Source organism: Olea europaea, chromosome 14, assembly GCF_002742605.1.
Source record: "Olea europaea var. sylvestris chromosome 14, O_europaea_v1, whole genome shotgun sequence".
In the NCBI taxonomy this organism is placed as follows: domain Eukaryota; kingdom Viridiplantae; phylum Streptophyta; class Magnoliopsida; order Lamiales; family Oleaceae; genus Olea; species Olea europaea.
Genome location: NC_036250.1, coordinates 987,350 through 1,007,808, shown reverse-complemented (window position 1 = coordinate 1,007,808; position 20,459 = coordinate 987,350). Strand labels below are relative to the sequence as shown.

Sequence of the window (20,459 nt, the reverse complement as noted above, 5' to 3'; positions counted from 1 at the left end):
AATAATATGGGAATAAAAACGTAATAAATCATTCAATTCCGGAACATACGTTTAAATATGTCAAATATCCAAATCAAAAAGCAAACGTAGTATTGCAAGGTTCATCGATCTCCTAGCAATGAAAAATCTAGCCTAACATGTTAAAAAGAAGAAAATACAAAAATAGTTGAAGAAACGTCATCACCCAAATCAAGTTTCAATCAAATCTTCACTTGGCGCAATGTTTTCCTCTTGTTCTCTCTTCGTTTTCTCCTTCAAAATCTCCCTTTTTTCTTGTAAAAATGGCGTCCCATTCATTCTGGTCGAGTTTTCGTTTATATAGAACCCTAAAAATCTTATTTCCATAAAAGTTTTGACGGAATAAGGAAACTGCGAATTTGGTCAAGAAATGCTCTGTGCGACCGCATAGAGTAAAAGGTTTGTGAGAAATAATTCTCAGTTTGCCTCTATGCGGCCGCATAGAGGGTAGCACTATACGGTCAAATAGTGTTACCATCTATGGAAAAAGTCCATTTTGGTCCTTCTACTTGAATCATTCACTTTTTGGCATATTTTCTTCATTCTTTCCATTTCATCATCCCAAGATATCATCAATTGACATTTGGCTTAATCAATTTCTCGATTTGTTCATCGGGTCAATTTTTGGATAATTGCACCTTGGTCCCTGAACTTTCACTTTGCGTCATTTTAGTCCTTTTTCGCGTCTTTTCTCCTGAATTTCACCATGTTCATTGGTGTTCCCTACAATTCACAAATGTAATGAGATTAAGTTACAATTCAATCATTTTGCTCATTATTAAATCATATTTGTGACCTAAATAAGTGTGCAAAAACACACTTATCAGGGAGCAAGAAGTTTCCTGCTGGGAATTTTCAATAACACCTTTACTCAGAAAAACCATGATCATTATTAGCATGTAAAGAGCTATGTTTTTTATATAGTGCTTGTTTGGTAGGGATTTTGTTAATTGATAGAGATAAAATGGGTTCTACCTATGAGAGAAGAATTAAAAAAATGACGGTTAAAATAGTGAAATAACGATCAAAAAATTGATTTTAATTGAATTTTAAGCTATACCAAACAAACTCATAATTGGTGTTCTAAAACATAAGGATTTAAATTTGTACTAATGCTACAATAATGATTTGTTAAAATTGCCTCTGTTTGGCAATAATTAAAATCAGATTTTAGTAAATTTTGATTAAAGTTAATGAAATATATGGTTAAAAAGTTATGGGATCTACGAAATATGTAGTTAAAATTCATTGTCAACTTTACTTTAAATTAAAATCTGAATTTTAATTCGTACCAAACAGATAAATTGTTGTTGGACTATAAAGACTTATTTTTGTTAAAAAGAAAAAGAAAAAAAAAAAAAAAAATATATATATATATATTAAATTGTGATTTGATATCATTTTAACCACATATTTTTTAATAAAATAATATTAAACATAAATCATTTTTTTAAATTTTTTAACAATATATTTTTCATTACTACACTATTCAAAAATACATTCTAACAACAATAACTTCTCAAACAAGGGCTAACAACCCATAGGTCCCTGCTTATATTCATATTTCTTTGTTTCATCAGAATCAGAAATGATGGCATTCTTACAGATATTGTACCAAATGGAATAATTTTAACTGATGGATTGTGTTCAGTGGGTAATGGGATTATGGGAACGGGGGCGGATGTGGGTTAGTTCAGTTAAAAGCAAAGATCATCTTCTTCTTCCTAACATCACCACTCTTCCCGTTTCAGCATTTTACCCTTTGTTAGTGGATTTCAACCCTCCATTAAAATTTGTTCTCACTATTCAATTTTTGTGTGTGTATATATAGAGTCTAATTCCTCGACATATTCCACTGGTAGGAGAGTAGTCTTTTTGAGTTTTCTCTCTCCTCTTTATTTCAGATCATTCTTTTTTATCTTCTTATCTGCAATCTTGTGATTTTGGACAAAGAAATAAGATATGGGTTCATATAGAAATACCAGAAATAGAGTTCTGCTAAGTCTTTTTCTTCTTGTTTTTCTTGAAGTGATTAGCCCATCAGTTTCATCGGAGGTATTGCTTCCTTTGCATAACAGTAATATATACATGTATGTGAATGGATTATGATTTGTTTTATGTATAAATATGATGTCTGGTTGCAATTTTTTTGTTCCAGTTGTACGTGGTGTATATGGGAAGCAAAGGTAGTGATGACCCAGATGAGATTTTCAGGGCAAACCACCAAATGCTTACTGCTGTCCATAAGGGAAGGTCTCTTTCTTGATCCTTATTGAACTGTATCATTCGTTTTCAAAAGGGTTCATTTTATTTTTCTTCTGTTGTTATTTTTGCTGCTTGTCAATTAATGATTTGCTATAAATGCGCAGCGATGAAGAAGCCAGGGCTTCTCATGTTTATAGTTACAGACATGGTTTCAGAGGATTTGCAGCCAAGTTGTCTGAAGAACAAGCCTCTGAAGTGGCTAGTAAGTCCTTTGCTGAGATATACTTAGTCTTGCAGGCAGACGCAGTGTCAGAATTCGATTCCTAAAACATGGATTGAAACTCTTTGTGGGCACCAGTGTACAGACAACTCTTAGGGGGGTGTATTTAATTGGGACTTTTAAAGACTTTGGAAAATTTAAAAAGTTTCGGTGTATTCAATTGAGACTTTTAAAGACTCTCTAAAAGTCTCGGTGTATTCAATAGAGACTTTTAAAGACTTTTAAAAAGTCTCTATAAGTTTCGAGGTATTCAATTAAAACTTTATAAGAGTTTCTATAAGTTTCGGAGTATTCAATTAAGAAAGACTTTCAGGGAATTTATAATTTATTGGACTTTTGGAGACTTTTGGTAAAAAACCTACATAGAATTCTCACAAAAAAAATCTCTCAGCAGTCGAGAGATTTCCCACAAGTGAAGGTCTCACGTAATAGTAATAGGGCTATTGTTTTTCTTCTAGGGTTTCATCTCCTTCAATCAGGTAATCAGCTCTGCACCTCTCTATCTTTCCCTCTATATGAGTATTTTGTTTGATTTATGGATAAACCATCTCCAAAATTGCGAACTGGAAGAAGATGACTCTGGGGAGTTTATGATATTTGTTCCAGTTGGATCTTTTCTTGACATGAGTACATTGAAATTTGTATATGGATGCTCATTTGACGTCATTTTTCTGCTCTATGTAGTGGATTATGCTCTGAAGTTTGGCAACGATCAAATATTGTTGGAAATTTACTACATATAGTCTTATTTAATGGAATGTCTATATAACTGCTATTTTCCATGTTCATATACTGGGGAAGTTGAGTTTCATTTAGACATTTTTCTACTGTGATGGGAAATATATAAGAAGTTTGCTGGAATTTTCTTTGGTGGAGGTTCTTGAACATGTTTCCAATAGCTTGATATTTGTTGCACTTGGATCTGTTCTTGATATGAGGAGTAAATTGAAATTTGTCTATGGTTGCTCATATGATGTGTTGAAGGTACAAGTTTGCATGCTACATCTTTCTATATTCATCTTCAAATTTTGTTTGTTCTAAGTTGCTTTTGTTTGCACCATAGTTGCTGCAATGCATATTTTGGTTTTCCCGTTCTCCTCTATTTTTCTGCAGAAATTTTATAAGCTGAAATCTCTCCATATCAAACACTCGTACTCCACAATCATTATTTGTAGCCATGAAATGAACAGTGCCACTGATAGTGATTTAAAGCCAATTAGTCCTAGTATACCTTTAAAGATAGATGTAAAGGGGGTGGGTCGGCATTAAATAGGAGAATGAGATTAACCTAGGACTGTCATAGATTTCAATTGCATATGTGATTGCATTGTCATCATAAGTTGTCCTGGTACAAAAGGTAACCCCAGGTCGGTCCAGATACTGCATCAAACATGAAACAGTCCATAAACATATAAGTCCTTGATTATCACTTCTGCCTATCAGAGAAAAGAAAAAAAGTTATCTTTCTTTTTTATATATTAAGGTTGCAAATGAAGAAAGACGGACACCTCGAAAATTAAAACTTATCATATGAAAATGAGAGACTTCAAATAGAGAAAGTGATACATGCTAAAAGTCATGTTATACACGTCGTTTCCCATGATACACCATATTTGAGAATTGAGAACAGATACTGCAGATAAAGTATTCTTCAAGAGATAGAATTATCTTACAAATAATCTCCCCTTGAAATCCCCCAGCAATCAGTAAATTGTCGAGCACTGCCAGAGTACTAACTTGCGTCTGAGGCCCGGCATCACCTTCTGCTGGAAAGGAGACAAGGCGTAAACCACCGCCTTCATTCTCACCGGCTGCTTACCCATCACTCTCTCTCTCTCTCTCTCTCTCTCTAGAATGCACAGTAGTCCGGTTGAAAAGTACAGGGGAAAACGTAAAGGGCAACTCATAATAACTAATGAAGATCGAAGACAAATGTCATTCTGCCATTCAGTCCTCTTCTCAGTTTGAACCAACTGATCTAGTTTTTTTTACCTTCAAGTTGATTCAGATATATAATAATGTTTTCTGCTATGTTCTCAATTCAGATGTGAAGGTATTGTATTCACATATTATGTCTTTGTTATTAGTGAAGGAGAATAAAAACAAATTGGTTGGCTGGTCTTGCCTGGAATCAAGACAATTAAGTTTTTCATTGAACAATAGGTCTAATAAGCTTGGAGAGAGAATTCGCCTTTATGGTTCCTAGTTAATGAAGATGGCAACAGAAAAAATGAATTTTTATCTACTTAAGTTTGTTTATAATTGGAGGGACTTGTTCTTATTAGGATATAGAGAACGGAATGACATGTAACAAGAAAGTGAAATAATTTTACATTGATGAATCATTGTTGCATACTGGAGCTTGAAATTTTAGTCTAGCATCTGAGTTCTAATCTTTTCTTACTCTGTGGGGATGCTGTCAGTTTGGGAGTTGGGGATAGAGTGGTTGGTGGCAAGAGTTGTTATCATTTCAATGGATGGTGATAAGGCACGTGATTAAAGTCAATGTAGGGAGAGAGCAAAGAGCTAGACAAATATGATGCCAAATGAAGCTGAGGTTGGATGTCTGAAAATTAAATAAGTGGAAACTGGATGATGATGGCAATGCTGCTGCTCATTAGAATTTATAGTGGAGATTACAATGTTGTTATGCACTTTTGTTATCTTTGAAATTTTGAAGTTGTTATAAACTAGTTGAATGTTTATAGAGTGTTTTGTTCTTGGGAAGCTTATAATTTATGTTCACGGTCTATCTTTGGAGGTTTGTTTTACAGTAACCTCTCTTCAAACGCGTTTGTAGAATGTTTATAGAGTGTTTTGTTCATGGGAAGTTGTTATATAGACATGATCAGTTTGTTTCATGAAATGTTCGTTTTTTGTAACTCGAGTAGCTATGTTTGCTTGACTTTTTGTTGCTCATTTTGTATATCATTTTGTATTTGCCTAAATATTTGTTCTCTAATTGTATGACACTAGTTCTAATGGAAGATTCAACGCAAGGAAATGACAAGGTTCAGGGAAAATGTACTGAAAAATATGAGAAATGGACGTCGGAAGAAAGCAATGAGCTTTTAAAACTCATGGTTGATGCTGCCACACGTGGTTGGCGTGATAGTAATGATTGGTTGAGCAAGATAACTGTAGAGAAATATATACTTCCTCATCTTAACCAAAAACTTGGTATTGAAAAGACTTATGCCCAGTATAAAAGTCGTGTGAAATGGTTTAAAAAACAGTACAACAAGTATTCTAAGCTTATGCGTCATAACTCTGGGTTTGGATGGGATCATGTGACGAAGAAATTCACTACTAGTGATGAAATATGGGACGATTACTTTATGGTGAGCTTCCTTTATTACTTGATTTAGAAACATGTGAAATTTGAGTTATTGGTTAGTGAAGTGTATGATTCATATAGTAGCACTCATACATATTTTTTTTTCTTTAATAGTCACATCCCGAAGATAAAAGTTATCGCCCAGACACTTTTCCAGACTATGAGGATTTGAGAATTGCAGTTGGAAGTGGGACAGCTGTTGGGACACACTCAATTGCATTAGGGGATGATACTGATGCAAGAACTTTTTATATTGAAGAAAGAAGAGTTAGTAACAGTTTAATAGATGACTTCATGTATGATCCTGATACTGAAACATTTATAGTAAGTGATAAGCAAGATTTTATAAGTTCGGAGGTTTCCCCACCAATTCGAAAATGAAGTAGAATAGAATTTGAAGCAAAATCTAGTTCGTTTGAGCCCAAAAGCACTCAATCAAACATTATAGACAAACTTGCTAGTACAGTTGGCAAGATCACTCAAGCAATTGAATCAATTGACACCAGAGAGCCTAATTGTTGGAACATTATCAAGGAGATTCCAAACTTGGATGATGATGATCGTTTTAAGCTTGCTTGATACATGTATCATCTTGCATGATATGCAGGTGAAGAGGACACGCCAATTGGGGCAATGCCTGGATGTTATAGGTTAGGTTGGAGGCATGGACTTGTAGAAGAGGTTACTGTCCTCTTGCTTGTCTTTTATATTTGAACATGATGGAGTTCTTCCATGCACTCTAACCCAAATTTTTTCTCTAGAACGTAGTTCTGAATGTGTCTTCTAAACATAAACTGACCGTGCGTGGCAATATGAACACAAAAGGAGCGTTGTCACGTTCTCTACCAGCTATGCCTTCTGCATGAAACATTCTATGATGACATAGCTATCTATAACCAGATGCAAATTGTCGTGTGTGTCTAACTTGCATAAGCAGTTACTCTGAGTTGTTCATATCGATGCTCCGATTTGTGCTATACACCAATCGATTAATAGATTCTTTATTCAAGAAAAATTGTTGTATATCATTAGAAAGCTCTTACCAAGCCCGAAGTTTGCACACATCCATGTGATTTATACTATGGGGATCTTAGCAATATAATCAATCTGAAATACCTGAGTGCACACCCACTTCGAAGTTTGAATTCTAGTACGCTGTAGAAACAAATCCAAGAAAATGTTATCGTCTATTTACCATTAAATTGTTCATGTTCAAGTAACTATTATTTTTTCTAGTTACTTTTTGTGCACATGGTAAGTAATATCCTCAATAATGATTAGTGTAGTCGCTGACATATCTTCATGCAGGTCTCTGAGGCTCGGGATGTCGGTGTTAACAGCATTGTGCTTTTTCCAAAAGTTCCAGATGCTTTAAAGGTTCTTCTTCTGCCCAAATACTTTCTTATTTTGTTATTTGATTTAACTAATGGGTTCTTCTCTTTCAGACCTCTACAGGAGATGAAGCTTACAATGAAAATGGTTTAGTGCCTCGAACAATACGGCTGTTAAAAGACAAGTATCCTGATCTTGTATGTTATTCTTCACTGAGGGGGGTTGTAGTCTTTCAAGATTGGGTGGCACTAAATGGGAGTTTGATTGTCTTTGATAATTTATGATGTCTGTGTATGTAGATTATCTACACTGATGTTGCATTAGATCCTATTCTTCTGATGGGCATGATGGCATCGTCAGAGAAGATGGTAAGACACACTTGCCATGATTTATTCTGAGAGTAATTCACCTGCTAATTTATTGACTCATCAGTCGAAGATAAGTTCGTCATGAAAGGCTTTTTAAAGGTTAACTGAAAATTTTACCTATATGAGATGAAAGTCATGAAATAAAATGGTCTTCTGGTGTTGTTTTTTCTAAAGAAATGCCCCCCGGGGGCTCATGATCCCCAACTCTAGAATGAGGACTCCATCGCTTGTGCGCCATACCTATGGCTCATTCACTTATAAAGCAATCCTCCGAGCTCTTTACAAGTACGGTCTCTAATCTCAAACTCAAGTCCGGCTTCAAAAAGAGGTCTCCTTTGATGGGTGTCGCTATGGCTCTATTTGCAGTATTTCTATCTATTATTTTGGAGATTTATAATTCTTCCGTTTTATTGGATGGAATTTCAATGAACTAAATCTATAAGAATCGCAAAATCATTCCTTTTGAATAAAAAAATAAATCAGTTAGAGCTCAAATTTCTAGCCTATTTGGTATATTTAAATCAAGATTCACAATTTTCAAAACAGTTCCTCCATTTCCATATCGTACACAAGCCGAACTTGTATTAGCTTGTGCAGGATTACACAATTTTCTTCGGAAAGAATGTCGATCCGATGAATTTCCAATCGAACCCGATAACGAAGATTCTTCATCTTTTTCGATTAATGAGGGGGAAGACTTTGGACCATTTTTTGAGAGTCAAGAACAAGAAAGAGAGAATGCTAATGCATGGAGGGCTTCTCTAACATGTGGAATGATGTTGGAAATGTTTGATATATATATATATATATATATTTTGTTGATCATTACTAAAATACCTTTTTTTTAATATTTTTATTATTTGTTAATTTACTTGATATAAGACGAAAAAGCACTTTATGTTTGGCGAAATATTTGTTTTTTTTTTTTTGGGAAAAAATTGACATGAAAAATACGATTTATTACTTTACATTTTCAATTATATGAGTTGTAGACGACTTGAATAAATAAGAAGTTAAATATATTACATTATATATGTTTAATATATTCTTTTAAAAATATAAAAAGTATTCAAAAGTTTTTAAAAGTCTCTAGTAGAAGTCTCTACAAATTCAAGAAAAACTTTTATTAATTCCTATCAAATTCATAGAAATCACTTCAAATTCCACAAAGTCCACAAAAGTCACCCACTTTAAAAAGTCTCCAAAAGTTTTTAAAAATCCCAATTGAATACACCTCCCTTATTCTCTGACCTGTTGGGGCACATCTCGTGATTAACCTCTCTCACGATACTTCAGGGGCAGAGTCATGGGGAACCCTTAAGTTTGGGGTTTAACCTTATATATATATATATATATATATATATATATATTCAAAAGTTTTTAAAAGTCTCTAATAGAAGTCTCCACAAATTCAGGAAAAACTTTTATTAATTCCTATCAAATTCATAGAAATCACTTCAAATTCACAAAGTCCACAAAAGTCACCCACTTTAAAAAGTCTCCAAAAGTTTTTAAAAATCCCAATTGAATACACTCCCCTTATTCTCTGACCTGTTGGGGTACATCCCGTGATTAACCTCTCTCACAATACTCCAGGGGCAGAGTCATGGGGAACCCTTATGTTTGGGGTTTAAGCTTATATATATATATATATATATATATATATATATATATATATATATATATATATATATATATATATATATATATATATATATATATATATATATATATATATATATATATATATATATATATATATATATATATATATATATATATATATATATATATATATATATATATATATATATATATATATATATATATATATATATATATATATATATATATATATATATATATATATATATATATATATATGTGGTTGTATTTAATTTTAACAATTTAATTATTTTAACTGTTTCAAATAACAATTTAATTTAATTTTTCAGTTCGACAAATTTGTGATGTGGCGATACATAACTGGGTTGTACACGTGCTCAAGCATTTAGATGTCTGTCGGACAAATGAAATGCTCCCACGTCAAGAAGATGACACGATCCAAGCGAGTCCAGAGTAATTATCTACTTGCCACGTGCCTATATTCCAAACTAGGGATATTAACAAGGGCATTATAGTCATTTAATACACAAAGTCGTGTCAATAGCAAATGCCAATGCAACGCTATCGTTATCGCCCGTGACCGACGCACATGATCACATAAATTCCTTAATTCATGAGTTACATTTTCACACGAAATACTTTAGGATAACTGAAGATATTTTGGAGCTGAGATTTTAGAGACTAAATGGCGTTATCGAGGGTTTGGATGTCCTTATTCTTGATCGTGTTTACTTTAACTGGATCGATCTGTGAAGAAGAATCGGAATCTAAAGAGTTCGTTGTGACGTTAGACCACTCCAATTTCACTGATTTCGTAGCTAAACATAAGTTCATCGTCGTTGAATTTTACGCACCCTGGTAATTTTTTGTTTTTTTTTTAAATAGATTAACTTGAATTTTTGAGGTTTTACGATTTTTGTATGAGAATTATAGTGCGGATATTAGATGTAAAGTAAAATGAAAGGCATATTGGAATTGTTTAGAGTTAATTATGTTCAAGTATATGCGGTGCTTTTTTCTTTTTTCTTTTTCCTTTTTTGCAAAAAGGAAAAGGGTGTTGGGGGGTGCGGGGTGTAAGAAGGTAAGATCTACAAAGAGGAATGAATAACATTTTAAAGCGGAGGCAAGTTGTTTAGTAAATTAGAAGGAACCTTGGGTATTGTGGACAATATAAGGTCTAGTTAATTTATAGTGAAATTTTGTTTATTCAGATCTGTGAATAAATTGAAATGATAATCTTGTATTTCAGTGTTTATGAATCGCACTAGAAGAAACTTGTTACTCTCAGGTTTACTTTACTTTTCTGGTTACTTAATTTACATTTTAATATTTTGAAACATTGTTACAGGTGTGGTCACTGCAAGAAACTCGCTCCTGAGGTAATATTGTATGTATACTTGAAACGTTAGGAAATTCTCTTTTATTTTTTTTCTTGGAATTTCTGGTTACTGGAGACTATATAATGTGTTTTCTATGGATTTGCAGTATGAGAAAGCTGCGGCTATTTTGAGCAATAATGATCCTCCAGTTGTGTTAGCCAAAGTTGATTCCAATGAGGAGAAAAATAAACCTCTTGCCAGTGAGTATGAAATTCAAGGTTTTCCCACCCTTAAAATTTTGAGATATGGAGGCAGTGTTGTTCAAGACTATAAAGGACCTCGTGAGGCCGACGGCATTGTAACTTATTTGAAAAAACAAAGTGGCCCTGCGTCCAATGAAATTAAATCCCCTGAAGATGCTACTTCTGTGATCGACGATAATAAGATACTTGTGGTGAGTGTCATTTTCCAGTCTTCTCCCATCCTCTATCCTCGAGTGTGGGAGTTAAGTTTGTAAGATGCAGAGGTAAAACATGTTTGTCAAATTTTACAGGTTGGAATATTCCCTGAATTTTCTGGGGAGCAGTTTGACAACTTCACTACTTTGGCTGAGAGATTGCGTGCTGACTATGAGTTTGGTCATACTTTGGATGCTAAGCTCCTTCCTCGTGGGGATGCATCAGTAGCTGGACCAATTGTTAGGCTGTTCAAGCCTTTTGATGAACCATTTGTAGATTTTAAGGTATAACATTTCTTTTTAGTTTTATGCATATTTTTGGCTCGTTGTCTATTCTTTTCTTTTGGTCCTAGATATTTTACGAATTATCTAATATTATAGCCCTCTTAACTAAAAAAACTTATGTGCTTGCAGGACTTTGATGTGGATACTTTAGTGAAATCTGTTGAAGAAACAAGTATTCCTACTGTTACTATCTTTAACAATGACCCAAAGAACCATCCGTTTGTTATCAAATTCTTCAACAGCCCCAACTCCAAGGTGAATGAAAGCTTCTTTTATCTTTTTATCTTTTTAGGATCATTACTAATTTTGCACAGAATGTTATTGCTGAAGAAAGAAATTCTATGCAATATATAAATAGCATTATTTTTCTCCCTTTATTTGTTATCCGCCATGTATTGTCATTTTTTTTTTTTAAATTCATTTCATACCTTTTATCAAGTATTTAGTTTGAGATTCCCTCGCTTGACAAATATCTACTCATTCTTTCTACAAATGGTTTACCCATTCTGATTGCAAAGATATATGTTTGTTAGAAAAGGACAAGAGTCTCTCATACTGTGGTCAATTCAACACTCAGAATTGGCCTTTTAGTAAATTTGTTAATACAAAAATTAGATATGTATTCTGTCTAATCCACTTTGGGATGTTGGATTTCAGATCTAAAATTCATTTACATCATTTCCTTTCTCAACTTGGAACTTGGAATTTTATTTATTTTCACAATTTATGTTCTACTTATTTCTCGAAGGTACAAGGACATTCTTGTTAAAGATGGGTGTTTGAAAGGATTTCATAATTTTTAGTAACTTATCAAACGTTTTTGAATTTCCTGAAAAAACTAGGAAGAATCTTGATTTAGTTCTTTTAAAAATGTCTATCTAACCCAAGGAACATTTTTATTTCTTGTTTCCTTATTTCTCTAGCCTTGGTTAATGAATTCAATCAAATTTGTCTGGCTACCAATCACTGTGCAGTTATCTTCTTTATTGCTGGTTTCTTTAATAACTGGAATGTAGCACAATTTTATTTGGTACCACCATATGAATATCTTGTACAAATCTACTCCATATCATTTTCGTTTCATTGTTGAGAACTGTTGATGATATCTTATAATTTTGATGGCAGGCAATGTTATTCCTGAACTTCAGCAGTGAGCATTATGATGCTTTTCGATCAAAATATCATGATGTTGCTGAGCAGTTCAAGGGCAAGGGCCTAAGTTTTCTTATCGGTGATGTCGATGCTAGTCACGGTGCTTTCCAGGTTTGTACATTTTCTTCTGGTTGATTGACTGGCTATTTTGCTTACATTTCATTACTAACTTGTCATATTGCTGGCTTCTATGATCAGTATTTTGGGATTAAGGACAATCAGGTTCCTTTGATAATCATACAAACAAATGATGGAAAGAAATATCTAAAGCCAAATGTTGAGACTGATCAGATTGCAGCATGGGTCAAGGACTTTACGGTAAAGAATTATTCTTCAGTTCTTCCAATAGGGCCTTTACTCCGCCTTTCAATGAAAGCCTCTCCACAGCATTGATGATCCTTGTATCTTTGAATTATCTTTTAAAATGGTGTTTTCTATTTAACTAGTTTTTTATTTTTACAATCTTGCATTTTCACATTTCGTTTTAAAGAGGTTTCAAAGGACGGACCTTGAATGTTATAAATTTTTAAGACTCGCATTTGCCAAGCATCTCATTTTTGTAGGTTTTTTCCTGGCAGCAATTAAATAATAACTACTGTTTAATCATTTATGAAGGACGGTAATGTGCAACCATACAAAAAGTCAGAGCCCATTCCTGAGGCCAACAACGAACCTGTTAAGGTGGTGGTTGCTGACAACTTGCAGGACATGGTCTTCAACTCAGGGAAAAATTTTTGGTTTTTTTTTTTTTTTTTTTTTTTTTGCTCATTTATGACCAAGTAAGAGTTACAGTTGTGTTCCACTATATGGCCGGTGATCTCACTATTTGGGATTGCATGATAAGCTCATTGATCTTCTTTTATTTCTTTCCTTCTTTTTTCTCAATTTGATGTCACAAAACACTTCCTCTGTCTCGGTCACTAACTTGCGTACTAGTTTACTTGAGTATGTGTGTGTTTTTGCACATGCCTTTCTCAGTTTTTGCATGCATTATAATGAGCCCTTAAATTTCTTCTTCTTATTCGGGAAGAAAATTTCTCAATTGTACTTTCTTTCTTTTAGATTGTGGATTCCTTTAACATCACGTCTTAATTTATGTGCAGTTCTATTGGAGTTTTATGCTCCGTGGTGTGGACACTGCAAAAAATTAGCTCCAATTTTGGATGAAGTTGCCGTATCATTTGAAAGTGATCCTGATGTTATCATTGCTAAAATTGTAAGATACCAACAATATTGTTTTGATATTTTGCCACCTTAGTTTAATATTATTTTACCCTTGGGAAATGGTAAGTTATGAAATGTTGCACTGTTCACCTCTTGCTACATCCTAATTATATGCAGCTCTAATATAAACTTGAAGTGCACATTTGGTATCAATTTTTAGATAGGACTAGACAAAATAATTAATTAGATTCTAGTAGTTTTTTCTTCCCTTCCATAGAGGTCATGGCAAATCTGTTTGATTGTACTTAAATGGTCATTGAAATATATGTTATACTAGAAAAAAAAAAATTAATTTATAATAACTGCATATATACATCAGTTGATACCAATATTTTTATCATCTACAAACATGAAAGCAAAATTTTAGATTAGAAAAAGAAACCATAACTGCATATACACATCAGTTCAATTGTTATTTGCAACTTTTCGTACTTCTAATTTTATTTATATGTCCTTGCACTTTGATCAGTCTTGAAGTAAAAGAGAATTGTAAAAACACTCATCTAGAACTATCCTCGTCATCCAGTGCATTTAATCTGGTTAAATGTCACTAGCTTTAATCTTGTTTATTTGTTTGTTTATAATTACTAACTAGTTGATGTTTGTGATACGGATCTTAATTTCTCGTTTGAATTTCAACTTCAGAAATAACTGAATTCCTCCTTTTCCTGCCTTTTGTAGGATGCTACTGCAAATGATATCCCAAATGAAACTTTTGACGTTAAAGGTTATCCAACGTTATATTTCAAGACAGCAAGTGGAAACATATTGCCATACGAAGGAAATAGAACGAAGGAAGATATGATTGATTTTATTCGGAAGAATCGAGCTGTAGTTGCAGAACCAGAATCCAGAAAGGAGGAGCTGTAATTTAGGTAACTAAATTTCAAACACAAATCATCATTATAGCACTTGAAGTCCAGTGCGGGAAAGAAGCTTTTGGTTAAATTCATGTCAGGTTTAATAAATATTGGTTAAATTCATTTCAGGTGGAGCATCGTTATTTAGTCCTTTTGTGAAAACAATCAGATGATTTTGGCATCTCAAGAAATTGATATAGGAACGCTTTGAGATGAGAATCTTATCCTGCTGATCAAAACCTCCTAACCTCTCTTTCTCCTTTACGGCATTTCCCCACCGCTAGAATACGATGTACAATAAAAGCAAGAATCTCGTTCGGGATGCAAATGCTAGTTTCAGGTTTTATAAATTTCATGGATCATGTGATGACAGTCTTGTTAATTTAAATTAGAAACAATAATTTTCGTCCAAGAATTTTCCGCACTTCAATTTCAACATTACACTGTGATCATGTGCTAGCAAACCATTTTGTGGGTAATACACCATTGCTTGGAACATATACCTATCATTCTATCACTGTTAAATTAGGACAGGCAGTTCTTGAATTTGGAGTCTTCTTTCCGAGTTTTCTGGTGATGTTGCCTTCCTCTTGTTAATATTCGTTGTTGAGGTCAGTGTCTATTATGCTGTCATTCTGTTCTTTGGTGTCATTAATGTTAGTTGTATTAAGGAGGTGGGAATGAAGTTTCCTTAAATCTGCTAATTTAACGGGTTTCAACAGGAATTCTTTTGCTCCTCCTTCCAAACACCTGTATAATTACAATTAAAATACGTTGATGTATCAGCAAAATCTATGCGTAGTGGATAATCAAGAAAGAACTAGTTCATGGCAAGTTTTAGGTTCCTCAAAGTTAATTTTAAATTCATCGACTTGGTTTATGGTATCTTGTTTGAGCCACCTTTCAATTAATTGAGTTGATCTTGAAAACTTTGGTTTATTTACATCAGCTAAACTAGCCAAACTTAATTGAATAGGCTTAAAAAATTGAGATTAATAAAACTAATTGGGTACGAGTATAGATATGGGATAAGATAACAAAAATACTTGACGGGGCGGGGGTGGGGTGGGAATGGTCGACCCGTCCCATACCCTCCTCGTCGCCATCTCTAGGCTTATCGAATGATAAAAAATAATTAGATTCTTAGTTGACAAGCTATTATTTCATCTTGTAATATATTTGACCCTTTTGAGTCCCATTTTAGAGAAAAATAATGCATTATAAAGAGTAGATTGATGGGGAATGTGGTTAAAAATTAAAGAAAATTTTTTGATTTGATTGTAATATTAAAAAATAAATTTTAAGAAGGGTGGGGCTCAAACAAGGGCTTAAAACTACTTGACGTGTTTCGTGAAATTGCATAGCTAGATTTATGGAACTAGATTCAAAGATACAAGGGTCACACAAAAATGACTCTTAAGTAGGAGAAATATTGATTATAAAGCCACTTTTGTTGACTTTAAGGGTAAGAGCAATCTTACTATATCAACACATAAATGCACTTATTTCATTTACTAGACTTATGGAACAATTTAAAATAATTGAATAATGTTATTTGTAGTTATTTATTATCGTATTCGTCATATTTGGGATACATGTGACGATCAGTAATTGTTACATTAAGTAATAAAAAACTATCACATTAATGTATCAAATCACTAATCACCACATGTATGTCACGTATAGCGACTACGACAGTAAATAACTGCAAATAACATTATGGAAAAATAATTAAATTCTTAGTAGATAACACATTTAAAGCTACTTGACATGTTTCTTGGAATTGTTTAAAAAGTCCTTGAATTCTTTTTTCATCACTCTATTGAGATTATTGCTAGATTTACCGAACTAGATTCAAGAATACAAAGGTTGCAATAAAATGACTTTTAAGTAGAAGAGATGTTGGCTATAAAGCCACTTTTGTTGACTTTAAGGGTAAGAGCAATCTCCACTATGTCAACACATAAATGCACTTATTTCATTTACTAGACTTATGAAATAATCCAAAATAATTGAGTAATGTTATTCGTAGTGAAAATTGTCAGTAGTCGTCTTATGTGGTATATATTTGACAATTTGATATTTGATACATAGATATGATAGTTATTTTTTGAATTATACATCAAATGAAAAACTGCCAAGTGTATGCCACATAGGACCACTGCCGACGGTTTTCACTGCGAATAACATTATTCAAAATAATTAGATTCTTAGTAGACGAGCTATTATTTCATCTTGTAACACATTTAAAGCTGTTTCTTGGAATTGTTTAAAAGGCCTTTGAATTCTTTTTCATCACTCTATTGAGATTATTGCTAGATTTACGGAACTAGATTCTTAGCAAGCAAACTAATTAAAGCCGTTGATGTGTCTGTCACATAATGGTGGTGTGCCATTTATCAACTTTTCAAAAGGAATAATTAAATAGCAAGTAAATATATAGTTCAATAGGATAAAAAAGAGATGAGCGTTTACATGTTAATTCTTGATGGTATATTCTCAGATGACATGACTATAACTGGGACATCTTTCCAAGAAGATCCCTACACCAAAGAAATTTCAATGGCCACTTAGAAAGTTATAAAGATCATGATTAATAAACAATATAATATTTTTCATATATATATATTCAGTGTCTTCTGTAGTATTACAAACTTTTCTTTCAAAATTAATTACTTTTTAAATTAAAGTGATTTTTTGCTGTTGCTTTGTCTCCACAATGAAAGACCGTGTTCTTTGAAAAGGAGGAAAAACAATAAGTAGATTGTAAAAAGGTAAATAAATTAAGTTAATAGTAAAAGGGAAATAATTTTCTCTCTACTTTGGAAATATTGTATAATTTGTTATAGAACTTATAAAATGAATCAAGGATGTGTTCATTATGCTGTGTCGACAATATTGACATAACTAAAAAAAAAAAAAAGTTTTCGTGTCCAAACTTATATATCTTGTTCAACGCACTGAACAACTTAAGTGGATTGTGGACAATATTAACGAGAAAAAGAAGTAAAATTTTTATTGAGCATGTCAATCTAGTATTGCATACCATATATGCATAAAATTATAATTAGATTTTGTGTTTGGCGGTCTAACCTTGACTCTTTTGAGCAAATCGTAACCAGTGATGCCTGGCATGCTATAATCTGTCATGATCAGGTTAACTTTTGATACCTGAAAACATGTTTATATCAGAAACAGGAATCAATAAAACTTTATGAATTCATGAGATTCACAACTTTTATTAACTTTATAATTTTATATTTTATGAAGATTTGTTAAATCTTCTATCAAAATCTTTGTCAAACAACCCTATAACCAATCTCACCTCAAGAAAATGATCGACGTAGTTGATTATGCTTAGGGTATACTTCTTACCTCTTTCTGGGATGATCTGGTTGAAGAAATTGATGTTCTTGAAAATTCACTCTCTTCAATATCAAGCAACCCCAGATACTCTAAAGCCTTATCTCCAGAATCGACACATGTAACTGCATTATTACAAGAACAACCCAATTTATCTTTGGTAATTAAGATCGACTAGATAGTATTGGACGATATTGATAGCGAAAAAGAAGCTATAGTTTATTCATTGTACCGTCGAGCCCTCGAATATTACCTTGATAAGAAGAAACAGTAAGAAGCCTTTCCAAGAGCTTTCTATCAATATTACTATCATCAACTGCCAACACATGAAAATGCTGTTTTTTGTCTTCTTCTTGTTCTTGCTCATATCTTATATTCTGATCAGCTTCGGAATTTAAATCCATATGCTCTCTAAAATGAAAACCCTTCTATTTCTTGATCAAAATTTCAACTTTCAGTGTGTGTAATGTGTGTGCATGCTATTTGTTCGCAGGTTCTTATATTAAGGAGTTGATAAGTAAAACCTACGTGTGCAGAAAATGTTGTACATGTGTTTTTAACCAGGTTGTCTTAATTCCGACACCGTGTTGGTACAACTACTCATGGTGATTTCCTCCATTCCTTCCGCCTGTGGGACCCTCACTTTATTTTCTTGCTTTCTTTTGGATGTATTGCTTTTTTCAAATTTCATCCCTTTTTTGGGATTTAGGGTTGATTGCTAAAGAATATATTGGGATTGAATATCAAGGAAAAACAAAAAGATTCTTTGTGCTCATTTTGTCTAACATAATAATCTCAAATTGATTTGGCGATGACTTTGGAAAGTGATTATCTACCAAATTAAGCCTACGATTTGGTAGAATAGATAAATGTCATTAATTTATAAATAGATAAAATGAGCAATAAATAAGTGAAAAATACTTGTGAATCCATTGAAATGTGTTGAAAATAAAATTAAATATTTAATTTATAAATTTTGCTCAATGAGGCTGAGATATTGCTTTAGCTCAAAATATACTTGACCTAGGCATGCATGTATATTTGTCAAAGTTTATATATATATAACTTTATGGTTTCGAAATTGTTAGGATATATACTTTGAAATATTATATCGATTTATTTAATTAAACGTTGACGAGTAAAAAAGTATGTAATTTAAAATTTACTTATAAGTAAGTTTTTTAAGCTTGCACAAACAAGACTAATTTGCTTTTTTCTTGGTTCTTAGTATTCTTTAATTCACATCAACCTTGCATGTCAAGAAAGAACGGAGAAAATCACGTTGAATAAAAAAAAAAGATCTAATTTGGAAATTGAAAAATCAAGATCAACAATCTTAAGTAATTATACTAATAGAGACATGATATAAAGATAGATCCAAGATTTTGGACCCACAAACAAATATTTAAAAATCTTGTGGGGTCCATTGAAAATATACAAATCTTTTGTGGCCCCAAAAGTTGATAGTCTCGTGATGCAAAATCTGTGTGTTAACAGAAATGTGTCATGATAGAGGAGGTTTCTATTCTTAAAGCAAAAATTAAGGAAAGGATTTGTTTAGTTTTATTTAAGACTTGTGTTCAAAGTTTCTCTGTTTCACCCACACTTGAGTGATTCACTGTTTGAGACCCTAGTTTTTGTCTGCCACGTGTTGATTTCTCCACGTTTAGTCTTCATGATGATGATCATGAGACCAACCAAATCTTGATGATCATGGCAGTATTTTTAGGGTTTTAGTGTGATGAATTTCTTGAAAAGTTGTTGAATCATACATTTCGATGATTTATAATTGTTTGGTCTTTGGGTAAATTACAAGGTAAGTATAACACGTATGTAAATTTTGCGCGAACGAAGTGATAAAATTGCTTTTGGTCAATGTTAAGCTCTATAAAATGAGCTATATATTTCTTGAATCAAATAAAAATAAGATTTTTTTTTTAATCAACTTGTCAAACTATCAACCAATCACTAGTGTCGACGTCTCTCTTTGCTTAATAGCAAGATTTTTGTTGATTTTTGAACTCTAAAAGCGTGTTTGACAAAATTTAAAATATTATACAAGTTTATATATTTTTTATTTATATATTTCATAAGACTTACAATTTCTATCATATATTTCAAGAGATTTACAACTTATTAACATGTAAAATCACTACGAAACTTGCACTTACTGTATTTGAATTGTTATGGTTATGAGTTGGATGCCTAATTGTTCATTGAATGGGGTCTATGTTTTTATGAAGTCCGAAAAGTGTTGGACTACTATGCCATGGTCAACGGTTCAATTTTGATCAAATACAATTTTTTTTTCTCGAGATTTATGTCATGTTTGGAAAAGGTTTATAAATAATTTTGTTTATCAATAGATAAAAATGAGTGGTGAATATGTGATTTAATACTTGTGGGTCCCAAAAAATTCATTAAAGAGTTGTTTAATGTTTATAAACATGAGCAAAAAACAGGAATAAGCAATTATGTTTTGTATTTTTGATGGCTTAAGCATTCTTGTGATAATATTCTGAATTTCCTCTTACGTTATGAATTTTGTGACAATTTTGAGATTTCTCTCTAGTATTAAAATTCTATTTGTGTTGCATAAATAAGATCCCAGGGTATCAAAGGAGGAGATTGGT

General features: G+C 32.6%; 3 protein-coding genes and 1 pseudogene across 3 annotated transcripts; 3 read left to right on the top strand and 1 right to left on the bottom strand.

Annotated features, from left to right (window-relative positions):
* Window positions 1-5,484: 5,484 nt before the first annotated feature.
* Window positions 5,485-6,221, top strand: LOC111409708 (uncharacterized protein At2g29880-like). The gene is made up of 2 exons (XM_023039720.1): window positions 5,485-5,844; window positions 5,955-6,221. The coding sequence occupies exons 1-2, from the start codon at window positions 5,485-5,487 to the stop codon at window positions 6,219-6,221; spliced, it is 627 nt and encodes a 208-aa protein (XP_022895488.1).
* Window positions 6,222-6,447: 226 nt separating this feature from the next.
* On the top strand, window positions 6,448-7,618 carry LOC111409599 (delta-aminolevulinic acid dehydratase, chloroplastic-like). The gene is made up of 4 exons (XM_023039627.1): window positions 6,448-6,521; window positions 7,149-7,217; window positions 7,286-7,369; window positions 7,472-7,618. Exons 1-4 carry the CDS (start codon window positions 6,474-6,476, stop codon window positions 7,568-7,570), a joined length of 300 nt encoding a protein of 99 aa, XP_022895395.1. The 5' UTR covers window positions 6,448-6,473; the 3' UTR covers window positions 7,571-7,618.
* A 2,102-nt stretch (window positions 7,619-9,720) lies between these two features.
* LOC111408704 (protein disulfide-isomerase-like) lies at window positions 9,721-15,009 on the top strand. The gene is made up of 11 exons (XM_023038455.1): window positions 9,721-10,024; window positions 10,515-10,545; window positions 10,652-10,939; window positions 11,039-11,227; window positions 11,357-11,482; window positions 12,353-12,490; window positions 12,578-12,697; window positions 12,995-13,111; window positions 13,482-13,595; window positions 14,285-14,478; window positions 14,593-15,009. Exons 1-10 carry the CDS (start codon window positions 9,852-9,854, stop codon window positions 14,471-14,473), a joined length of 1,485 nt encoding a protein of 494 aa, XP_022894223.1. The 5' UTR covers window positions 9,721-9,851; the 3' UTR covers window positions 14,474-14,478; window positions 14,593-15,009.
* On the bottom strand, window positions 14,973-18,409 carry LOC111408705 (annotated as a pseudogene).
* Between the last annotated feature and the right edge of the window lie 2,050 nt (window positions 18,410-20,459).